The sequence below is a fragment of the Micromys minutus genome (genome assembly GCF_963924665.1).
Source record: "Micromys minutus genome assembly, chromosome: 1".
Taxonomy (NCBI): domain Eukaryota; kingdom Metazoa; phylum Chordata; class Mammalia; order Rodentia; family Muridae; genus Micromys; species Micromys minutus.
The window spans coordinates 162,117,407-162,140,221 of NC_137969.1; the positions used below are offsets into that span (position 1 = coordinate 162,117,407).

Sequence of the window (22,815 nt, forward strand, 5' to 3'; positions counted from 1 at the left end):
TTCTATATTATACACTCCTGTGTGGACTTTGATAGTAGGAAGTAACAGTAAACAGACCTAAAATGTATAACTAATTGCTTGCTCCTGGAGATTATTTTACTTTAGTAGATTAGAGACCTTCATGAGACTCACTCCCTCCAATGCTGTGCTCTTCAGATGCAGAAAGAAAGTCCAGTCACTCCTTTGGGCCACAAGAGGGCACCCTGCAGCTAGCTAACCCTCCCTTTCTTCAGAACAGCGTTTTCCAAAGAGTTTGTCATTTTCAGAGGACTGATTTAAGGGTGAGTTAAGGTGCTTAAGCTAAGTATTGCCAAAATAAACTTGTAGTTCAGTACATAGAAAATTTGAGAGAGGGAATGCTTTTTTGGTTTTTAAAAGAAAACTTGTAGCGTAGTAGCTGCTCAGGTATTACTGAAAGTCCAGTAGACTAACTAGAGGCAGTTAGAAGATCTGCCCCATCCCCAACCAACCCCCCTGCAACTTGTATTCTTTTGACTTTTATAAAGTAGAACAGTGTATTTTAACAGCAGGTCTGGCAGCATTGTAGAACATGCCTGCACTTCCAGCACTTTGTGGGCCAAGGTGATTAAAGTTTTGAGCTCAAGGCTAGTTTAGGTTACATAGAAAAGCCCTATCTTCAGATTAAAATAGTGAAAATATTTTTTGAAGTGTTACTACCTTCTGCTGTGACAGACTTAAACTTGATTTTCATAAGAGTGAGAATCCTACATTAATTAATTCTAGGTTTGGTTCTTTATTTCCATGTACATTATGGATTTGTTTACAAATTGACTTTTTTTTTCTATTTGAAAATTACATAATAATTTTAAATATACCTTGTGGTTAAAATTATGTCAGAAGCAGTGGTTGAATTAGATGTCTGGGTAGATGAAGGTTTTAGTAAAGGAGTTGAGTTGAATAGTAAGTTAAATGAAGTAAGCTAAAAATCCATGCTTTATTAATTGATACATCAGATATGCACAACCAGAGTGCTGTAGGTCCTAAATTTCTGCTGTCTGGTGGATGACTACAAGTCAGTTTAACATGTAACCTTCATCCAGTAAAAATATTTTTTAAAAAAAGCTGGTTTTGCTATTTTTTAAAAACAGTTTACCGATTAATATTGTTACCTCTAAGAGATAGCTAAGAAGCCTACTCAAGTTTCTGTCTCTGGGTTCTCTCCCACAAGCCTTTCTATCTTTCCTCATCTCACAGGCAGCAGGGAACCTTCTGGGATTTCCTTCTTTGCCTGTCTCTCTCTCACCAGTCTTCTCCTCCTTTACTGACAGGTGAGGTGTTTTGTTTGTTTTATTCCAGAATTCACTCATTGGAATAAATTAAAACAGCCTATACTCTCTGGCTCTTAAGTTTTCTAAAATTGTTTGTTTGGGTTGTTTTTGTAATGTAAAAAACAATCCCTTTTTTAATGGATTGCCCTGTTTTTTTTTCTTTTAAAGATAAAGTTTTGCATATTGAGCCTTAACTGTTAAAATCTCTAATGTATGGAGAATCATTGTGTATACTTAGAAGAATCATTTAAAATGTATCGTTTTTGTGAGCTATCATCAAAAGGTCATTTTCTTTTTTAAAGATTGATTTTATGTATGTGAGTACACTGTCGCTGTCTTCAGACACACCAGAAGAGGGCATCAGATCCCATTACAGATGGTTGTGAGCCACCATGTGGTTGCTGGGAATTGAACTCAGAACCTCTGGAAGAGCAGTCAGTGCTCTTTACCACCGAGCCGTCTCTCCGGCCCAGGAGGTCATTTTCTTAAGTTGTTCATCCAAAGATAGAAATCTGTATTTATTTATTCATAAACTCATTCTTTTTCTCCTTCATAGCATGTTTTTGTCCATACTGATTTCCATATCACACAGCTTAGTTAAACCAAAATTTAACTTCAGATCATTGAGCTGATGAGTTTTATTTGGGGGATAGTTTCATAACTGTTGTAATAAGTAATGTTCTCCTATTTTGACACAGTATTTTAGAAAAAATAAAATGGCTCAGTGGTTAAGAGCACTGGATGCTGTTCAAGATGACCTGTGTTCAATTCCCAGTATCCACATGGCAGTTCATCTGTCTGTAACTCCTGTTCCAAGGGGCTCTGATACCCTCACACAAGCATACATGAAGGTAAAATACTAAGGCACATAAAATAAAAATAAAGCATTTAAAAAAAAAAAGCTCAAGTAGAGCCTAACATGGTAGTAAAATGTCTTTAATTCCATTACTGTGGATGCAGAGGCAGGTGGATCTTTGAATTGAAGGTCAGCCTGGTATACATAGTAAGTTCCAGGCTAGCTGAAACTATGCAATGAAATCTGTTAAAAACAAGACAAAACAATCTTAGAGTGATGGAGTAGGAACGTATTAGAGGAACTAAAGAGACCTCTGTTGTTGCAGAAATCTCACTAGCTATGTAATTAATGCTGAGATCTTTGAAAACAGAAGTAAGATTGAACTTAAATGCTGTTACTGATCTGAGTTGTTAGTGATCAGTGGAATTGTAAGCAGCTATGTCATCTCTACAGGAAGAACAGGTAGTTTACACAGCTCCAGGACAGAGTTTATCTAAACTTAATATCTGATCTTAGAGTTTATTTAAAAATTGAAGAATTAAATGATCTTTTTATTTACCTAGAGATATATTTTTTTAAGATTTATTTATTGTTTATGAGTATACTGTCGCTGTCTTCAGACACTCCAGAAGAGGCTATCAGGTCCCATGCGGTTGCTAGGAATTGAACTCAGGGCATCTGGAAGAGCAGCCGTTGCTCTTAATCACTGAGCTATCTCTCCAGCCCAAGATAGTCTTAATGGAAATTCTTAGAAATATTGATGAATTGGAGAGTACTGTCTTCAGTAGTAGTTAAATGTAAAGAGAAAAGCTTTAAAATGAACTCACTAAGGATTTAAATCTCAGCAGTGTTCTTTACCAGTTGTATGTGTAAACCTTTGGCATTTTAAGATTTATTTGTTCGTTTGTTATAAGTATACTGTAGCTGTCTTCAGACACACCATAAAAGGGCATCAGATCTCATTACAGATGGTTGTGAGCCACCATGTGGTTGCTGGGATTTGAACTCAGAACCTTTGGAAGAGCAGTCAGTGCTCTTAACCACACTGAGCTATCTCTCCAGCCCAACCTTTGGTATTTAAACTTCTGATTGTATTTTCTTTCACAGAAAAACTGTATCAGACAAACTATTCTGAAGTATTAGGGTTTAGGGTTTCATCTTTCTAGGATACTTAAACTAACAAGAAAAAAGGAAGGGAATGGCTATAGACAAAAACCTTGTTACTGTACAATTCTTTGAAATAAACAGTCAATAAAATAATTTATACCGTGGCTATGAAAGGTTCCTAGTATTTGTGAGTACTATAAGCTAGATGATAGATTGAATGAGTCTTTCAGTGGTCTTTCATTGTAGTTTCAGTCTTAGAACAGTAGGTGTATTGTGTTTTCGTTACAAACAAGAAAAATGAAGAGTAAGAAGTATTAGTATCTTCTTTACAGAAAAGATTAATTTACAGCAATTATAAAGACTAGAAAGCATCATTTCAGAGGTTTAGGAAATTCATTGTGATTTCTTCTTTGTTGCTGTTTTCTACAACTTCATCTGGGATTTTGTTTTATTTTGTCTTTTGTGAACTTGTATTATAAATAGAGTGATTGTATATCTTGATTTTTTTTTTTTTCTCTAGGTAGTTGAGTTATGATGCATCATAGCATCACTTTTCTAGAAAGTTTATGAGTTTAGCAAAGATGTATGAACTTAATTTTAAGCATGTTAATTGGCTAGCTTGAGATTTTTGCTTAAGTTTCTAGTAGAAAAGTATGTGCATAAGTGTACCTTCTGAAATGCTGGACCAGGGATTTGGTTTATTTGTTTTTAAGGCAGTATAATATAGGGTCTTCACTGGTTTCTTCACAACAGAGAGGGCAAGCCATAAATTGTTTCTGGAGGACAAAAAATGTTTGTGTAAGACATATCTGAGATCAAGGGTGAAAGGACAGGTTGACAAGAAACACTGAGTGTCCCAGCCATGGTTTAGACTCAAAGCTTTGTTTGTTAGGGCACTAGTAGGAAAATAGTACATTTTTTAGGCTTAAAATTTTTTTAGCCTTGTTTTCTATAATGTAAATCTTATTTGTCTTACATTAATCAAAGAGTTTATGGAGACATCTTTGTTTCTGTCTCCATTTAACCTTATGTTTTCTCAGTTTTTATGTTTAACTCTATGTTGGGTTTTAGTTTTTTGTTTTTTCTTTGGTTTTGTTGTTGTTCTTTTGGGGGTTTTTGTTTGTTTTTAACCTGTTGCCTTTTCTTATCTTTAATCCATTTTAAACTACGGGTCACAAGGAAGAACATTGAAATTGCCACAGAAGGTATTTTTCTATGGAGATGGCTGAGTGGGTGACAGTGCTTACTTTGCAAGCCTGAGGGTCTGAGTTCAGGTTCCCATCACCTTTGTAAAAAGCCATGGATGCCAGTACCTATAATCCCAGCCTTGGGCAGATCCCAAAAGCTCACTGGGCAGCCAGCCTGCCCTATCCTGTCTCAAAGGTTTTTAAAAAGGTAGAGTCATAAAGTTTTGTTCTTGCCTCCAAACACTAATGTACATGTAATACATTATAGTATACATACACACATTGAAAACACTTTAAAATTAAAAAACATTTCTAGAGATGGAAGGCCTTTAAGTAAAAGTGTTAACGTTAGTTAAATTGTTTTCTATATATCTAATAATTTATACATGTTTGCAAAATATAATTTTCCTTATAGAAGTACTTGGCAAAATTGGCATAGTGAATATTTGACAAGAGGTTTTTTTCCCTACTTAAGCAGTATACATTTTGTTTTATTTTATCCTATTTGTGGTGAGGATGGAACTCAGTGCTAGATGGGTGTTTTACCACATTATGCCAGTTCCCAGTTCTGTGCTTTGTAGTTTAAAGCAGTGGTCTATGAAGGCACTCATGTAGACTATTATCTTAGAACAGAATAGTCTCCTTAGTGGAATACTGTTATTTCTACTCTCCCAGAAGATGAATGATTCACCTAGCCACTTCTGTGCCTGTGATTAGTTAAAACTTTATCTTACACTAATTATTATATATATATAATATATATTATATATATAAATGATGTTTTATATTCAATACTGCTTCTTGGTTTGGTAATGACAGTATCATTTAGTTTTTATGCATTTTATTTACATTTCCAACATTTTGTCATTTTATCTTCCAATGTGTCCCCACCCCCCCCACCCCACCCCCCAGCTCTTTTCTGCTAGTACCCTCTTCGTTCTTACTGTCTTGGCTTTGTTGTGATTTTCTTAACTGATGGTTTTCTTGCCTTTTAGTTTTCCCCATTTTACCAGTTGGTATTACAACATGACTTGTTTTCCAAAGCAAATCACTAACGTGTCTTGAGTTCCTGTTGCTTTAGCAAAAACTTCAGTTTCCTTAACTGTAAAGGATCTTCATAACCTCATGGTTAGCTTTATCAGTATTAAATAGGTTGTCTTGCATCTTCTCTGTATACACCACTGCATTTTCTTAAGTTTAGCTTTGTTCATGTTTTTCTGTTTCTTTTATGCTTATTGTATTCCTCACCTTCCATGCAACTCGCCCTGCCCACTGCAGATACACACTTAAATTATCTCAGACTGTAGATCAGGTATTACTGAGTTATATTTTATTCCATTCTGTTTAAATTCTCTGAAGATGAGATCACCATGCCTTTAAAAGGGCAAACACAGGTAACTAGTGTGGTCAATATAGTAGTAGAAGTATATATGGGTCTGATTATGAGTGCTGAATGACTTGGCATTTTATTAATAGGATGCAAATGTCGTTTTATGAATGTCCACTTAAAATACACATGTATGTCTTGAAAATGAATCTGTTCAAACAAATCTTAGTTCTGTTTCTGAGTGTCAGGGAGAGTAATGAGTGAGTAGTCCTATTGACTCGATGCAGTTTTTATGTATTACCCTGTAGAATAGAGCATAAGGGTTTTTCTTTGTGTGTCTTCTGTTATTCATAGCTTTCTGATTTGGAATTTACAGGTTGGTGCTATTCAAAAGCTAGTTAGAGTTGTGAAAAAAGTTCTGGAACTTTGATAAGAGATTGTTCAAAGGCAGCATTTAGAAGTGAAATAACTTTTAATAATTTCTTTGGGCATTTTTATTATCTTGAGCAAGAAATTTGTTAAGTCTTTTGAGAATTATAAAGAAAATCATAGGGGGATGAAGAGATGACTTATTGGTTTAGAGCACTTGTTCTTTCAGATGGTTCCCAGCATCTGCATGATGGCTCATAACCATCCATAACTCCAGCCTAAGGGGATCCGATACCCTCTTCTGACTTCCTTGGGCACTAAGCCTGGATGTTGTATGTATACATACATGCAGGCAAAATTCTCATACAAAGTGAATAAATAAAAATTGAAAAAGAAAACTGGGATATAACAAAAATGTTTGAAAATAATATTAGAGGCCTAGAATTTTTTGAGCCAGTACATAAATTAAGAGTTACTCTGCTGTTTTTTGAGATGGCTTGGAAAATAGATTACTTAAAGATAATGCAAAAGCTAACATGAACAGATGAGTGATATGTTTTCATTTCCTTGTATACTTATTTTTTATAAATTGTATAACATTATAAATTTTTTTTTCCCCTTTCAAATAGCTTTTGCCTACCAAAAAGTTTTGGGAACCTGATGATTCAACAAAAGATGGACAAAAAGGCATATTTCTTGGGGATGATGAATGGAGAGAGACTGCATGGGGAACTTCTCGTAAGTTATTGGTGTTTGGGTGAGAATTATGAATAAATTCAATTTTTTTTGAAACTCTGCCTATCTTTAAGTAATTTAGGGGAAAAATTTGTTATACCTTTGTTGATTATAGTTTATATTTCTGTTTTTCTTTTTTGCGAGACAGGATTTCTCTGTATAGCCATGACTGTCCCTAGGGCTGGTCCTATATACTGGGCTGGCCTTCAACTCAGAGAACTACTTCTGCCTCTGTAGTGCTGGTTTTAAGGGCCACCACTGCCCAACTTTAGATTTTTGTAACAATAGTTAAGTCTTACATGACAATACACTTTATTCATTAGATAGATTTAGTACAGGATTTTAATAGTTTTTAAATTAACTCTGATGACAAAAGTTTGAAAATTATTGGAGGATTTATTAACTTAACCAGAATTTTTTGTCTTATTCTGTTGAATGGCAGTGACTGATTAATCTAACTGTATTTTAGTCTAGCATTATAAAACATTAGCCACATCTAGAATTGATATAAATTGGTGATACAGACCTTCTAGAAACAGAGCAGGTAAAATATTTTTGATTCCTATTAAGTTGCAAGGAGAAAGTTAGAACTAAGAAACTGTTAGGGAAAAGGAACATAATGAATTATAACCTGTAGAAATCACAGTATTTATTTGTAAATTTTAAAACATTTTGACATTTTATTAAAGTGTTTGTGATGAATCATATTTGAGGGGTTATATAAGTAAATGTATTTTATAGATATTTTTCTCTTTTTATTGTTGAATGTTTATATCTCTGCTACTATGAGAGGTCTAATATACTTCCTTGCAGCTAAAGTGTTATTTTAGTTTTTTTTTTTTAACGTGTTTCAAACCATGGGACTTTGGAAGAACATGGTAGTTTCTATAACTAAAATACTCTCCTCCATTGTCTCACTTTGTAACCCTTCCTATGCTACTTAAATATCATTTCTTCTTTTGGAAGAAATTCACTTTAAGATTAGGAAGAATCAATTCCTAATGCTTTATATTTCTGCAAAATTATGGATTATTTTCTATCCCATTTTTGATATGTAACCCTTACTAAATGTAACCCTGGGTTGGCCTGGATCACAGTGTAGTAGAGACTGACATTGAATTATTGATAATCCTGCTCCACCTCTCAAGTGCTGAGATCCTGTTTTATAGAATGTTAGGAACCAAATCTAGTCTCATACATGCTTGACAATCACTACCAGTTGAGCTACACCCTCAGTCTCCATACTCAATTATTTCTGTATGTTTACTTGCTTTATGTTGACTTGACACAAGTATCTGAAAGGAGGGAACTTTAGTAGAAATGCTTTCGTAAGACCCAGCTGTAGGGAATTTTCCTAATTAGTGATTGATTGGGGAGGGCCCAGCCTAAAGTGGATAATGTGATCCATGTACTGGTTTTGCAGTTCTATAAGAAAGCAGGCTGAGCACACCATGATAAGCAAGACAGTAAGCTGTATTGTTCCATGGCTTCTACATTAGCTTCCACCCCCAGGTCCCTGATCTGCTTGAGTTCCTGCCCTCTACTTTTGATGATGACTTATTACATAGAACAGTGAGTGAAATAAACTCAAGTTGCTTTTGGTCATGTTATTTCATCTCAGCAATAGTAACCCTAAGTAAGATAGGTTGCCTTGTTCTTGTTCCCCACTGAATCATAATATCTATCATGAGTCACAGTATATACTAGTATTTAAACTGTGAGGGTGAATGACTAAAGGAAAGGGTATAATGTCAAATCACTTAGAGGTACAAGTGGGAAACAGAAGGGTCTTAATAAGAACTAATGACACTACCATTTACTTCAAAATTATCATAGTAATGAAATAAGTGATTATACCCATGGTATTAAGGACTAAATCTACTTGAGTATTGTTTCTGTTCACAAGTGATAAGTCAGAGTTTCTTTAAAAACAGTTTTCAGCTATAAAAACTTGGAATACCGCCTCTAGTTTGTGGATTGTATTTAAATTATGCTAATTATCAGATGTTTGGAAAATGCCTTTTGTTTTCAACAAAGGCATTTATGTTGGGTGCATAATTTTGTCCTAAAATAAAAGAAACTAGAAACTATTTTCAAAGGCTTTATCTGATATTTGTTTGGGTTTTTCAAACCCATGCACATAAAATTTTGAGATTTAATTGATTTTATTTTCTCTAAATTGATTGGTATTTATTTTGTTAATAACAGTGTGTTCTTGGTTTGTGTGATGTATAACTGAGCTTAGGAAATGCTGCCTCTTGTTTTTGTTTTTATAGGTTTTATTCCTTTTTTTTTTTTTTTTTTTAAGATTTATTTATTATACGTAAGTGCACTGTTGTTTTCTTCAGACCCACCAGAAGAGGGCATCGAATCTCATTACAAATGGTTGTGAGCCACCATGTGGGAATTGAACTCAGAACTTCTGGAAGAGTAGTTAGTACTCTTAACCACTAAGCCATCTCTCCAGCCCTAGGTTTTATTCCTAAGGGTTTAATACTTAGAAACAATTAAGCCTTCAGAGTAATTTTTTTACCTTATTGATACATTTTGTCTTGGCTCTTTTGTAAGCTAAATTAAACTCATGTGAAGGCAGGAGAAGCAACTCTACAAAGTTGCCTTCTGATTTTACACCTGTATTTTCAAGAAACATGTTCTTAGGTTAGAGATGTGATTCAGGTGGTAAAAAATACTTGCCACAAAGCTTGACAACCTGAGTTTGATCCTTGGTACACATATCAATATGGAAGGGGGGAACTGTTCACACGTAACTGTTCTCTGACTTAAATAATAAAATATATCATTTGAAAAAAGATGTCTGTCCCAGGTGGGACAGTCTCTGGATGGCCTTTGCTTCAGTCTTTGCTTCAAACTTTGTATTTCTTCCTGTGAATATTTTTGTTCCCATTTCTAAGGAGGACTGAAGCATCTGCACTTTGGTCTTCCTTCTTGAGCTTTATGTGGTCTGTGAATTGTATCTTGGGTATACTGAGCTTTTGCACTAATATCCATTTATCAGTGAGTGCATACCATGTGTCTTTTTGTGATTGGGTTACCTCATTCAGGATGATATTTTCTAGTTCCATCCATTTATTTGCCTAAGAATTTCATGAAGTCAGCTGAGTAGTAAGTACTCCACTGTGGAGATCTAGCTCATATACATCCACCAAACCTAGACATTATTGCTGATGCCAAGAAATACAAGCTGACAGTAGCCTGATATAGCTCTCCCCTGAGAGGCTCTGTCAGATCATGACAAGGCGGATGCTCACAGCAAACCATTGAATTGAGAATGGGGCCTCCAATGGAGGAGTTAGAGAAAGGATTGAAAGAGCTGAAGGGGTTTGCAATCCCATAAGAACCATACCAACCAACCAGAGTTCCCAGAAACTAAACCACTATCTAAAGAGTAAACATGGATGGACCCATGGCTCTAGCTGCATATGTAGCAGAGGATGGCCTGACTGGCCATCAGTGGGAATAGAAGTCCTTGGTCCTGCAAAGGTCAATGAATGCCCCAGTACAGGGGAATGTCAGGGCAAGGAGGTGGGAGAATGTGGGGGGGCACCCTCATAGAAGCAGGGGGAGGGATAGGAAAGTTATGGAGGGGAAACTGGGAAAGGGGATAACATTTGAAATGTAAATAAAATATATTCAATTAAAAAAAAAGAAAAAAGATGTCTTATCTGTTCAGAATAAAAAGTTGTTTATTATTAACAAAAATATTGTAATAAAAGGAAGTACTGGTTTTCCTGAAATTGGTATGTTAATTTGTAAACTATATTTTACTTGGCTTAAAAGTAAAACTGTACTATGTTTTCCTTCCAAACAGATCATTCAATGTCCCAGCCTATTATGGTACAGAGAAGATCTGGACAGAGTTTTCATGGAAACAGTGAAGTAAATGCAATTCTTTCTCCGCGCTCAGAAAGTGGAGGCCTTGGTGTGAGCATGGTAGAATATGTATTAAGTTCCTCTCCTGCTGATAAATTGGATTCTCGATTTAGGAAGGGAACTTTTGTAAGTATCTTAAATACAAATTTTTCATTGATTTTTTTTTTTTTCTGTTTGTTTTATGGTATTTTGCCCTTTCATTTTTTTCTTTTGACATAGGATTTACTATATATATTGCCTTGGCTAGCCTGGAAGTTGCTGTGTAAATCATGCTAGCTGAGTCATGCCTTAGTTTCCTGTCCTGGCATACCAGTATGGACCATTGTTTCCAGTTTAGCCAGCTTATTTTTCTGTCCATAGAACTGAAAGAAAATTTAAAACTATTTACAATGTCTGTTCTTTACTTAGCTCATGAAATTGTAGAATAATCACAAGTACCTATGTTTTTAGAACTGTTAACAAAAACCAAATCATATTTTAAAACTTAAAGGTAATTAATATTGCTTACTCCTGATAGTACTTAATTATGTAACAAGTACTTTAATTTGTGGTGTTACTGCTTTTCCTGTACCGCTATAGTTAAGGTTGACTTAGCCCTTCTGTTATAAATTCCTCTCTCTCTTTGGCCTTTGCTAAATTAGTTCACCTAACAAATTAAATTGTTGTTTTATCATTACATGCACTACAGGGTAGTTTTAGACTACCTTTTGGTGCCTTTTTTTCTGTTCTATTAAGTATTGAGAATCAAACAGATTCTTTTTCCTCAGGGTACTAGAGATGCTGAAACAGATGGACCTGAGAAAGGAGATCAAAAAGGCAAGGCTTCTCCATTTGAGGAGGACCAAAACAGAGATCTTAAACAAGATGATGAGGACTCTAAAATAAATGGCAGAGGTTTGCCAAATGGAATGGATGCCGATTGCAAAGATTTTAAGTAAGATTTTTAACTTTTTCAAGAAGAAAAACATTTCTTTTAGGAGTTATTACAGTCAGTTGATATGATTGATTTAGATGGTTTTCCAATTAAGGTTACTTTTATTTCTTTTGTGCCTTGTGTTTATTTGGATGAATTTTTAAAAAATAAAATTAATGATCATGAGTCATTAAAAATCTTAAAGAACATATTTAAAACAGGGTGTTATGTTGGAAGATTAATGTTAGAAGCTGGTACTTTTGTCTTATGAACTAAATTCTAATTGTTGACAGGTTTAATAAGATTTTTTCCCCTCACCTTGAGTTGTACTTGAGTACCTTGCATTGGAATTTTTCTCTTGTGTTGCTATATAACTTTTTCATCCCCTGCCATTTTTTAAAATCTTAGATATATGAGGCAAAATTAGTTTAGAAATCAGTGGTTTTCTAATACTATATGAATTGTGCTAATACATAATTACTTCTTCAAATAGGAAATAGCTTTTTAAGCTTAGAATTCTTGGATACTTATTTTTAGTTGTTTCTAGCAATTAAGTGTGTTCTTGGCTTTTCATTCTGTTTTGTTTTTTTGTTGTTGGTTTGGTTTTTTCAGTCATTGGCTTTAGATTAAACACTATATGCTAGAAAGTTGATGGTTTAGGCTGACCCCTGAAGTTTCTAGTTAGTTGTCAAGCTTCACATTATTAACCATGGAACTTTAAATAGAGGGACAGTTACTTGGTGCATTTTATGTTCCTGCATTTACTGCCTTCACCTAACAAAGAAATAATAGTCTGTTAAAGAGCCATTTTCATCTGTTCGTAGTGCAAAAAAGCATCCAAAACCAGTAAACCTCTTTTGACAAGAAAAATTAATGGTTTTTATTTAGAATCTTTCCTTGATTTTTCTTTTCTGCTAAGTTTTAGTTAAAACTTGGTTGATTTACATATTTATAATTGAAGTGTTAAAACACCATTAACTATAGCAAGAAAATAGCACCACTGATAACACAATATTTTCTTTTATTCTTTGCTTTTGCTATATTGAGTTGTTTTGTGTGAAAGGCTATTGCTCCCTTTCATTAATATGAACTATATTTGTGAGTTTTGTTTCATTAGATTTTTAAATATGTGTTTGAAATTACGAGGTAAATAAAGTATCAGTACTTGACATGTAAAAATGCTTCAGAAAAATAGCTTTGGCTATATGGTCTCTTTCAAGTTTATCATTAAAGTTTGTAGTAACATATGTCATGAATATATATATATGTTACTGGAATGAAGTTTAAGACCATTCCACCTTATAAAATTGACTAATTAGCGGGCTGGAGAGATGGCTCAGTGGTTAAGAGCACTTGACTGCTCTTCCAGAGGTCCTGAGTTCAAATTCCAGCAACCACATACGTGGTGGCTCACAACCATCTGTAACAAGATCCGATGCCCTCTTATGTGTTTGAAGACAGCAACAATGTACTTACATAAAGTAAATAAATAAAAAATTTAAAAATGGCTAATTAGTAAGAAGCCCTGTTTGGTTTGGGTTTTTTGTTTTTTGTTTTTTTTTTTGTTTGTTTGTTTTGTTTGTTTGGTTGTTTTTTCTTAAATGTTTCAAGTGAAAAAAACTCACAAAAGGCAGATATGGCTAAAGGCAAAACACATTTGAAATCTAATATTGCAAAGACAGTGATTGGCTTGAAAGTAGCATGAATGTTTTAAGTACTTAGTATTAGTAGTCTGTACTTGTAATTAAGAATTACTCTCTAAACTGCTGTGTATATGATAGCAAACGCCAGTGTAGAACATCTTAAATTAGAGGCTGTTAAGTTTGAACATTTGGTGTTTGAGGCAAATAAAACACCCATTACTAAGTAAACATAGGTACTTATATTTTGAATGCTATAAATGCATTGTTTCTCAGAGCATTATATTTCAGTAAGATTCCTGTATAAAACATGTATAAGAGATGATAGGCTGTTAGGATTACAAACAATGTAAAAAGAGTGTTAGGGGGTTGAAAAGATGGCTCAGTGGTTAAGATCACTGGCTGCTCTTCCAGGGGTTCTGAGTTCAATTCCCAGAAACCACGTGGTGGCTCACAACCATCTGTAATGAGATCTGGAGCTCTCCTCTGGCCTGCAGGCAGAATACTGCATTAATTTTAATCCAGTATTAGTGAATTTCTTGGGAAAGTTAGGGTAGTATGGTGGAACAGTGTTGGTATTTTTTATGTAAAATTTGTGTGTATGTGTGTCTTTATACTTTTTTTAAGTTTTCAAAAATTTTTACATTTACATTTTTTGGTCGTTTAAACAGAAACAACTTGATACAGTAAAGCTGGTCTTTGGGTAGCTATTTATTGTATAGGGCTTTCATAAAGTTGGTTGGCTGCTACTCCCTTTCTTGCTCACTCTTGTTCTTTTAGCTAGAACTATCCAGTTGTACATTTAGTCTCATTAAGGAAGCAGGTCCAAAAGATAAAAGGATTTGCTCAGAAAAATCTTTTAAAGTCACAGTTGTGAGTCAGCTTTTGTGTTAGTTTAGATTTCTTTCAGTCACAGAAATTGTAACCATCGAGTCTGGTTAGTTTTTTGATGAGTAGAATTTTGAGCTTTGCCACATTTGTTAGTTAATAGTTGTTTTTTATTTCTAACTTTTGTCTATGGTTTTACACAAAAGTTTCAGGCAATAAAGGTACCTGAAATAACAGGTAATTTTTAACAACTTTCTTACCTGTGTATTTGTCTTACCTGTGATTGAGGTATACGATTATGCTATTTAAATTGAGGAGAGTGATAAAATTAAAATTACTGAAACTGTGCAATCTTAAGTAGTAAGTAAGTGGGAAAAATATGAACAATAGAATGATTGATGACTTAGGAAACCTTGATTATTCTTTATTTTTCATGTTTTGGGGAATTTTTTTTTTTTTAAAGCACTATTTTATTCTTTGACATGCTACTTTTACTCACAGTGCTTTTCTGTTTTCTTTTCTATTTAGTCGTACTCCGGGAAGTCGTCAAGCCTCTCCAACTGAAGTAGTTGAGCGCCTTGGCCCTAGTACTAATCCCCCAGAAGGATTGGGTCCTCTTCCTAATCCGACAGCGAATAAACCACTTGTTGAAGAATTTTCAAATCCTGAAACTCAGAATCTGGATGCAATGGACCAAGTTGGTCTGGATTCCTTACAGTTTGACTATCCTGGTAATCAGGTACCCATGGATTCTTCAGGAGCTACTGTAGGCCTTTTTGACTACAATTCCCAACAGCAGGTAAAGATACTTCTTTAAGAAATTTCTTTAACAATATTACTAGAGTAACTGAAGTGTTAAGAATTATTAGAAATGATAGGGGTTTTGACACTTAATGCTTTATTGATTAAAATGTCTTTATAGTTAAGAAAGTTCTTTCGAATAAATGTTTACAATCACAGCTTCTTAATGAGAATGCAGTGTTTTGGTATTAATCTTTGTATTAAATTTTTTTTTTGGATAGCTCTTTCAGAGGACTAATGCACTAACAGTTCAGCAGTTAACTGCAGCTCAACAGCAGCAATATGCATTAGCAGCAGCTCAGCAGCCGCATATAGGTAAGTCTTTTGAAATAACTTTTTATTATTAGAAAAATTTGTATTAAAAATGTTTCCTTTTTATTTCTTTTTCCCTTTTTATTTGTTAAAGTAATGTCTTGCTTACATTTTGTTACTTTCTGAAATACCTCTAAGGTTAGTAGTAATCGATTACATGCTAAGGATTGGTTAACGGGGGAAATTATTTTGATTATTTGCATCATTAGTTAAATCTGTAATTTGTGCCAGCAAGGTGCTTCAGTGGGTTTGTCACAAAGCCTGATGATTCACATTTGATCTTAAAATCCAGGATCTATAGTGAAGGAGATAATTGGGTCCACATTACCTCAACATGTGTTATGTGGCATAGAAACACATGCACACATACATTTTTAAATTTGAAAATTTATACTTGATAAATGTTAGTTTTTAATATTTTTCTCAGTGGGTAATTGATAATCAAATATTCAGAAATAAAATGTTCTTATTTATATAACTTATTATCCAGTCAGAATGTTCATTTTTAGAATTAATCAAAAACAAGAATCCCAAGAAATTTTCTTTAAAATCATTAACATTTTGACATCTGGTTCTAACTAATGTGAATTATCTCAACCATATATAAATTCAAGTTTGGTGAGTGTTTTGGTGTCTATATTAAGTTTAGTTACTTGTGTCTTTATTTCTACCTGGTTTTTCCTACCACTTACATATCTGTTCTGTCTAATAATACAGATAATAATTAATATGCTAAGAGCTGTTTTGTTTTTTTCTCTTCTCAGCCCTCTGATTCTGACCCTTTTAATAGTAGATACAGAGTGAATAAGTTTACATGTAGTATATTTGGGGGCTTTTAAAAAGGTAATACAGATTTGTGAAACTTAACAAGAATGGGAAGTTCCTCATTCTTCTGTCTATTCTAATTCTCCTCATATAGGTATATATTAAAACTAGCAAGATGATATTAATATAGAACATATAATTTTGCATCATTTATTACTATAGATTTATCTACCTGATTTTTATAAACTTAATTTATTTTCTAGTTGCATGTGTTTTGTAGTGGGGTTTCTTTGTTATTCTTGTTTGGGGTGGGGTGGGACGTGCTAGGAATTGAACTTAGCCTTACATGGGGTTCCTGACTGTCTCTCACCGAACTAATCCCAGCTCTCAGGTGTTCTTTAAGGACTTATTTGTTTCTCTCCCCTCAAATGTATATTGTTCTGTATTAATGCTTTTAACTCTTACTAGGTATTTTAATTGGGGTTTTTACAAGGATGAATGTATGCGTGCACTTTTCCTCCATAATTGCAGCTTCCACCTGGCCCCCTTTCTTCCTGGGCCTCTTTTATCCATGTATTTATTAATTTAACCCCTTTTTTATTGTTGAAATGTGTTAGTTATGTCTGCTTATGAAATACAACAGGTTTTATTACTTGGAACTTTAATGGTATGTTTTAATATTTTACAGATTTTGGTCTTAGCAATTTTGAAAGTTTTTGGAGGTGTTTTTTTCTTTTGCGGTGGGGGATATGAACTTCAGAATCATCTACTTACAGAAGATCAGATTTTGGGTTTTAAAAATAGACTTTGGAAAACTTAACATGGCATAAATTACCCTTATTAATGAATGCATAGTTTTGTTCAAATCTGGTGTTGATAGGTGCTTAAAAATTTTTTGGTGGGTTGTAGCTCAGTTGTTAAAGTATATGATGGCAAACAAGAACCCCTGACTTGGTTCCCTCTATTGCTTTTTTTCAAAACAGTTTTAAAATGTACTTTTATTTATATATATTCAGTTAGTGTGGGATGGGCTTGTGTGTGTACTTGGAAACTATCAGATTCCCTGTAGTTGGTGTAGCACAGTTAGGAGCTACCTGATGTAGTGCCTTTGTTTTTTTAATTATCAAGTTTTGTTATCCAAATACTTGCTTTAATGAAATGAGTTTCAAAGTGTGTGTGTGTGTGTGTGTGTGTGTGTGTGTGTGTAGAGTTCATTTATTAGTTGGTGCTTATATGAAGTTACAGAATCTTAAACAGCCTTGACAATTTTTAGAAACCTAAATAAATTGAAAATATAATTATCAAATTGACTCTGTTGTAATCTTAATTTCACAGTTATAAATATTTATTTTTTGGCCATTGTGGGTTTTTTTTAAATAAGATTTTGCAGTCATCCTTTGGCAAGCTTACAGCATACTTAGAACAGCATGATCCTTTAGAAATAGAGTACATACTATGAACAATTTAAAATTATTTAGTGACCATGTTCAAAACATGAACTGGGTAAAAGTGATTGAAATTATTTAATTGCCTTAACCTATTGTATCATTTCAGAATATTGGGAAGAAACTTACTAATAAGAAATTTTGTATTCTTTTAATTCTGAGATGAGATATGCATTATCTGATCTTAAGTTAGGTTAAGGTTTATTTATTATATATGAGTACATATTATATATGAGTACACTGTAGCTGTCTTCAGACACACCAGAAGATGGCATCAGATCTCATAACAGATGGTTGTGAGCCATCATGTGGTTCCTGGGACTTGAACTCAGAACCTCTGGAAGAGCAATCAGTGCTCTTAACCACTGAGCCATCTCTCCAGCCCCCGCTAGTTACATTTTTTATGCTTATTGCAATTATGTGGCTAATAACTACCATCTTGTTCAGTATTTGTGTAAAGCCTTTTAAAGAGGGTTGGCCAAATCTTTTTTATAGAAGGGTAAACACAGCAAATAATTTAAGCTTTTCAGTCCATATGATTTTGGCCAGTAACTCCACTGATAGCAGGAACTTTGTCATAAGTGATTCATAATAAGGATACTTTTTTGCAGTAAAAGCAATGGGCAAAAATGTTAGGTTTGTTTGTAAGTGTATGTTCAGGACTGTTTCTTTGTATAGTCTTAGCTATTTCTTTGTATATCCTTGGCTGTCCTATAGAACCAGCTCTGTAGACCAAACTTACAGGGAACTCTGCCTTTCTTTGCCTCACCATCCACCACAACTGCCTATCTAAGTTAAATTTTACATTGCATGTTTTTTTTCAGACATCTAAAAATTATGAAATAGCTTTTTGCTTTTTTGTTTTTATAACAATAGATAGCAGTATAGGCTTAGCCAATAGTAAAGGTTAGTAATAAATATTAGATTCAACATATTTTTAAAAATAGACGTTGTGCACAGAGAATACATGCTTAAGTCAGAAGGAAAAGATGGGATTGTATAGATTATAATTTCTGTAGTACAAGAATTCTGAATATCTGTAGCATTAAAACTTACAAAATGCTAGGCGATCAATGACCATATTTGAGAATGAACCATGCAAACCATATAAGGAAGAATGATCCCCTCCTCCATAGGGTGCTTGTAGATTAGGTTAGGAGGTTTGACTTGCAGAATATAGTTGAAATGGTCATGATATTGTTTGAACAGATGAGAGAAAACTCACATAGGGCAATGTTTGAAAAGTCAGTGGAAATAAGAATAATCGATCAGATAACAGTCTTAACAGGAATGTACACATTCAGATCAGATAACAGTTTTAACAGGAAAGTTAGAATATAAATGAGTCTTAAAGCTTCACAAACCATTTTAAAAGTTTTTTTATAGCATTTAGAAATTTATTAATTAATTAAAATAGTTTTGCTTTGTCCTTCCGTGGCTTTGGTCCCAGAACCCTGAATAGAGGTGGTAAGGGAATGAAGACAAGACAGACACACAAAGAAAAGACTGGTATTGGGTGAATCAGGCTATCAGAGAGAGAAGACTCAGCACTCCAGAAGTTCAGCATGCTTATATATCATTGAGTAGGGAAGCGTCATTATTGCATATAGCTGAAGAAGAAGGCAGATTAAACTCCCTTCAGAAGCATGTTCTCTAGGGAGCAGTCTTAAAACTGTAAACATCTGGAGGGAGAAAGCTATAGACATTGTCAACATTGTTTTTGCTGTACCTTTTAGCCTTGTGTGGGGAAAGCTTTGCCACTCCCATATGGTTGAGACATTGGGTAGGGTCCCTGATATAGCATGTTCATGCTACAACATTGTCTAAGGGCTTCCTCATTCCCCACAAAACTTGGCCTTGTGGTACTCTCCTTTAATCCCTGAGGCAGAGAAAGCCAGATCTTTGTGAGTTTGGGACCCAGCCTGGTCTAAATAGAGAATTCCAGGTCAAGAAAGGTTGCATAGTGAAACCTTTTTTTTTTTTTTTTTTTTTTTTTTTGTGGGGGTGAGTATAAATTTAAGACATAAAGATTATGTAGAGGTCTTGAAACTGCAACATGATGTGAAAAATCATTAAAAAAGGCAGTTCTTCAGTGGACTGCATTACTTGCTGTGTGGCTATTTACCTGAGAAAATTGAGAAATCCTCTAGAACATTGAGATAGTCTGCAGTGACTAAGACATGACAGGAGAAGCTTGGAGCAGAAAAGGGAGTATGAATATACATTACATTTTTAAAGAACCTTTTTTCACAGGGGTTGTATACCAGATATCCTGCATATCACATATTTACATTATGATTCATAACAATAGCAAAACTACAGTTGTGAAGTAGCAATGAAAATAATTTTGTGGTTAGGGGTCACCATAACATGACAAGCTCTATTAAAGGGTCATAGCATTAGGGAAGCGTAAGAACCTCTGGGTTACATTGTAAGTTTCAGGCCGATATGGTCCATTCTAATTTATCCCAAAAAATAAAAATAAAGGAACTGTTTTGTTTGGAATTTACTTGAAAAATTGAAGAAAAATATTGGGGGAGGTGCCCAACATTGTAAAATTGTCAGTTCTCCAAATTGGAATGTTGGTTTATTCTTGTTAGAATTGTAGTGGAGATTCATTTGTTTGAAAAACAGATGTTTTGTTTTTGATGCTTGTCTCAGGAAAACGAAGCTAGGAAATTGTTAAAAAACTGAAGTGTAAAATGGGGACTTGCTCATTATATTAAGACAGCTATTACTTAGGATGATTAAAACTATGGCATTGGCCTAGGAAATTCAAGTGTAAGATTCAAGGGCAAAATTCAAGGGTAAGAACACTTATAAATAGGTATGCGTGTATGTGTGAGTGGGGGGAGGGAAGGATGGTAGGGTGAATTATAAGCTTTAAAAAATCATTTATTCATTATGTACTGTGTATGCATAGAGGAGTGGGTAAGTGTATACTTGGGTTTGCTAGTCTTGGCCACAGTCACTTTTACCTACTGAACTATCCTGATACCCTCACAAAATCCAACTTGTTATGTAGACAAAGATGACCTTGCTCTTGCTTCCACCTTCCAGTACTGAAATTACGTATACGTGCCACCCTGCTATATATCGGTTTTTATCTTGACATTTCAAAGCAATGTATAATAATGGTTATTTGAAAATACTTTGGGATAATTGATTTTCTCTTTGTGGGTTGAATTTTTAAATTAAAAATAAGAATTAAGAAGTGTTGGCATGGGCTGGATTGTTCAGTGGTTAAGAACACTGACTACTCTTCCTGAGGTCCTGATCTCAATTCCCAGCAACCACGTGATGGTTCACAACCATCTGTAATAGGATCTGATGCCCCCTTCTGGTGTGTCTGAAGACAGCTACAGTGTACATAAAAATAAACTAATAAATATTAGTTTAAAAAAAAAGAAACAGACTTAAGTATTGGCACATTTGGTCTTGATAGTAAAAGAACCATAAAATTGTTTTTGCTTTATTTCAATGTTTTAATTTACTTATCAGATTGGTGGAAGTCAACAAAATTTGATAGGTTTCTTTTTTGGCAAATTGTAGATGGCATATAATTTTGTGATACAACACATTTAAAAAATCGCACCACAGACAGAACCCTGGGTGGATCTCCCACAGGAATGTTGCTTCAGAAGACACCGGGACTTCTTCCTTGTCTTTGCTTTACTGAGATAGAATGTCTCTGTAGTTGTCAGAGTCCTAATAGTCCTGCCTCAGCCTCTCAAGTGCTGGGATTAGAGGTGTGAGCCAACACTTAAGCTTGGCTTTTGGAGAAAAAAGAAAGACTGGCTATTGGTGCTATAAGTGCTGTCTCCACAGTGATTATTAGTTCATGGTGACCGTTAGACATAGTTATCATCTGTTGTTGTATCCTTGTAAGGGCTGCTATGGTCAAGAGTGCTGCCATACTGAACTCGTGAGGTAGATTGATGTAAAATATTTGTTCACTACCTCTTACCCTGGCTTTTTTGTTTTTGGACCCCATGTTATTTTTTGACATTTCAATTTTTAATGTCAATATTATTTTGTAGTTTTTGAAGCTAAAATAATATATTAAAAACTTGGTATGAGTAAAAAAAAAAAATCCTAGCCTTCCAGTTTCTTTTTTGGTGGCCTTAAGTAGACTATCAATACTAGATATAATTGGCTATTCCTATAATAACTAAATCCATAATAACTGAAACCAGTGAGAACTAATTTTTCTAGACATTGTTACTGTGTTTGTTTTTGTACGCCTACATGAGTGCACATGAGTGAGTGCCCAGACAGGCCAGAAGTACTGGGTATATCTAGGCTATAGCTACAGACAGCTGTGAGATGTGGATGCTGGAAACTGAGCGTAGGTCTCTACCAGGTCAGTTTGTGCTCTTAATCACTTGAGCCCCAACCAGGGAGGAGTCTTGAAACTGTTGACCTGAGGCAGAGTTTAACATGCAATCCTGAGCTAATGATGGTAAGTTTAAGAATAGTCTTGAACCCACACATCTATTTAATTTTTTACACCCTAAAAACTGGTTTTGCTGTGTTGCGTGTCTGGGCATAAAATTGTTTGTAGGTCACTATATCTTAGAAATCCTGTCTCAAAAAGATAAGGAAAAACAAACTAATTTTTATCATTATCATCTGAAGCTGGATTTCTAACACTTTTGTCTTAGTTATTTTCCAGAAGAGACCATTGTAGCAGTGTGTTTTCAGAGACTGGCAAAGGGTATATGTGCTAATTGTCAGTGTCTAGAAATTTCTTCTCTTTTGATAAGAATACTGCAGGTACATAGTTTTCAACCCTTTTTGGCTTTTACCTAATACATATAGGCTTATATTAAACTTAGAAATAGACGTAAAAATCAGAAAGACTTAAAAGTCACTCTCTTTTAAACTCTTTCTTGCTTCCCTATTGTTTTGAGGACAAAGTCCAAAGTACTTAGGATGATCAAAAGTTTCATAAAACAGCTGGTGTTCTCTCTTTTGTAAATGGGGTTATTCAGTAAAAATTTGAACCCTTATCAGATGGGATCCGACCCCAGATTCAGAATAGCAGTCCTTTTACCTAGTGAAGAAATGCTTTACATTTTCATTTATTTCTCACCCTTTTAAATATAGCTGGTGTATTCTCAGCAGGCCTTGCTCCAGCTGCATTTGTGCCAAATCCATACATTATTAGTGCTGCTCCTCCAGGGACCGACCCGTATACTGCAGCAGGATTGGCTGCAGCAGCAACATTAGCAGGTAACTTGTTATGGATTTGGTTTTAATTTGATGTAAGGTTTTTTTTTTTTTTTTTTGGTGAGGGGTGGTCTGTGAGTAACTTGAAGTTCCTCTGAGAAACTAATATATTATCCATAATAACCTGAAGTTTGCAGAGAGTTCATTTATACTCTTACAGGGCAGCAACACTAGAACA

At 34.4% G+C, this 22,815-nt stretch overlaps 1 protein-coding gene across 5 annotated transcripts in view; it reads left to right on the plus strand.

Annotated features, from left to right (window-relative positions):
• Positions 1-22,815, plus strand: part of PUM2 (pumilio RNA binding family member 2) — a 79,112-nt gene that overhangs the window by 22,544 nt on the left and 33,753 nt on the right. For all 5 annotated transcript variants that reach the window (XM_080935373.1, XM_080935375.1, XM_080935376.1 and 2 more), the window contains exons 3-8: positions 6,705-6,813; positions 10,640-10,827; positions 11,469-11,635; positions 14,611-14,881; positions 15,105-15,198; positions 22,515-22,640. In XM_080935373.1, coding sequence (XP_080791499.1) covers positions 6,705-6,813; positions 10,640-10,827; positions 11,469-11,635; positions 14,611-14,881; positions 15,105-15,198; positions 22,515-22,640 — 955 coding nt within the window. The remainder of the gene's footprint in view (positions 1-6,704; positions 6,814-10,639; positions 10,828-11,468; positions 11,636-14,610; positions 14,882-15,104; positions 15,199-22,514; positions 22,641-22,815) is intronic.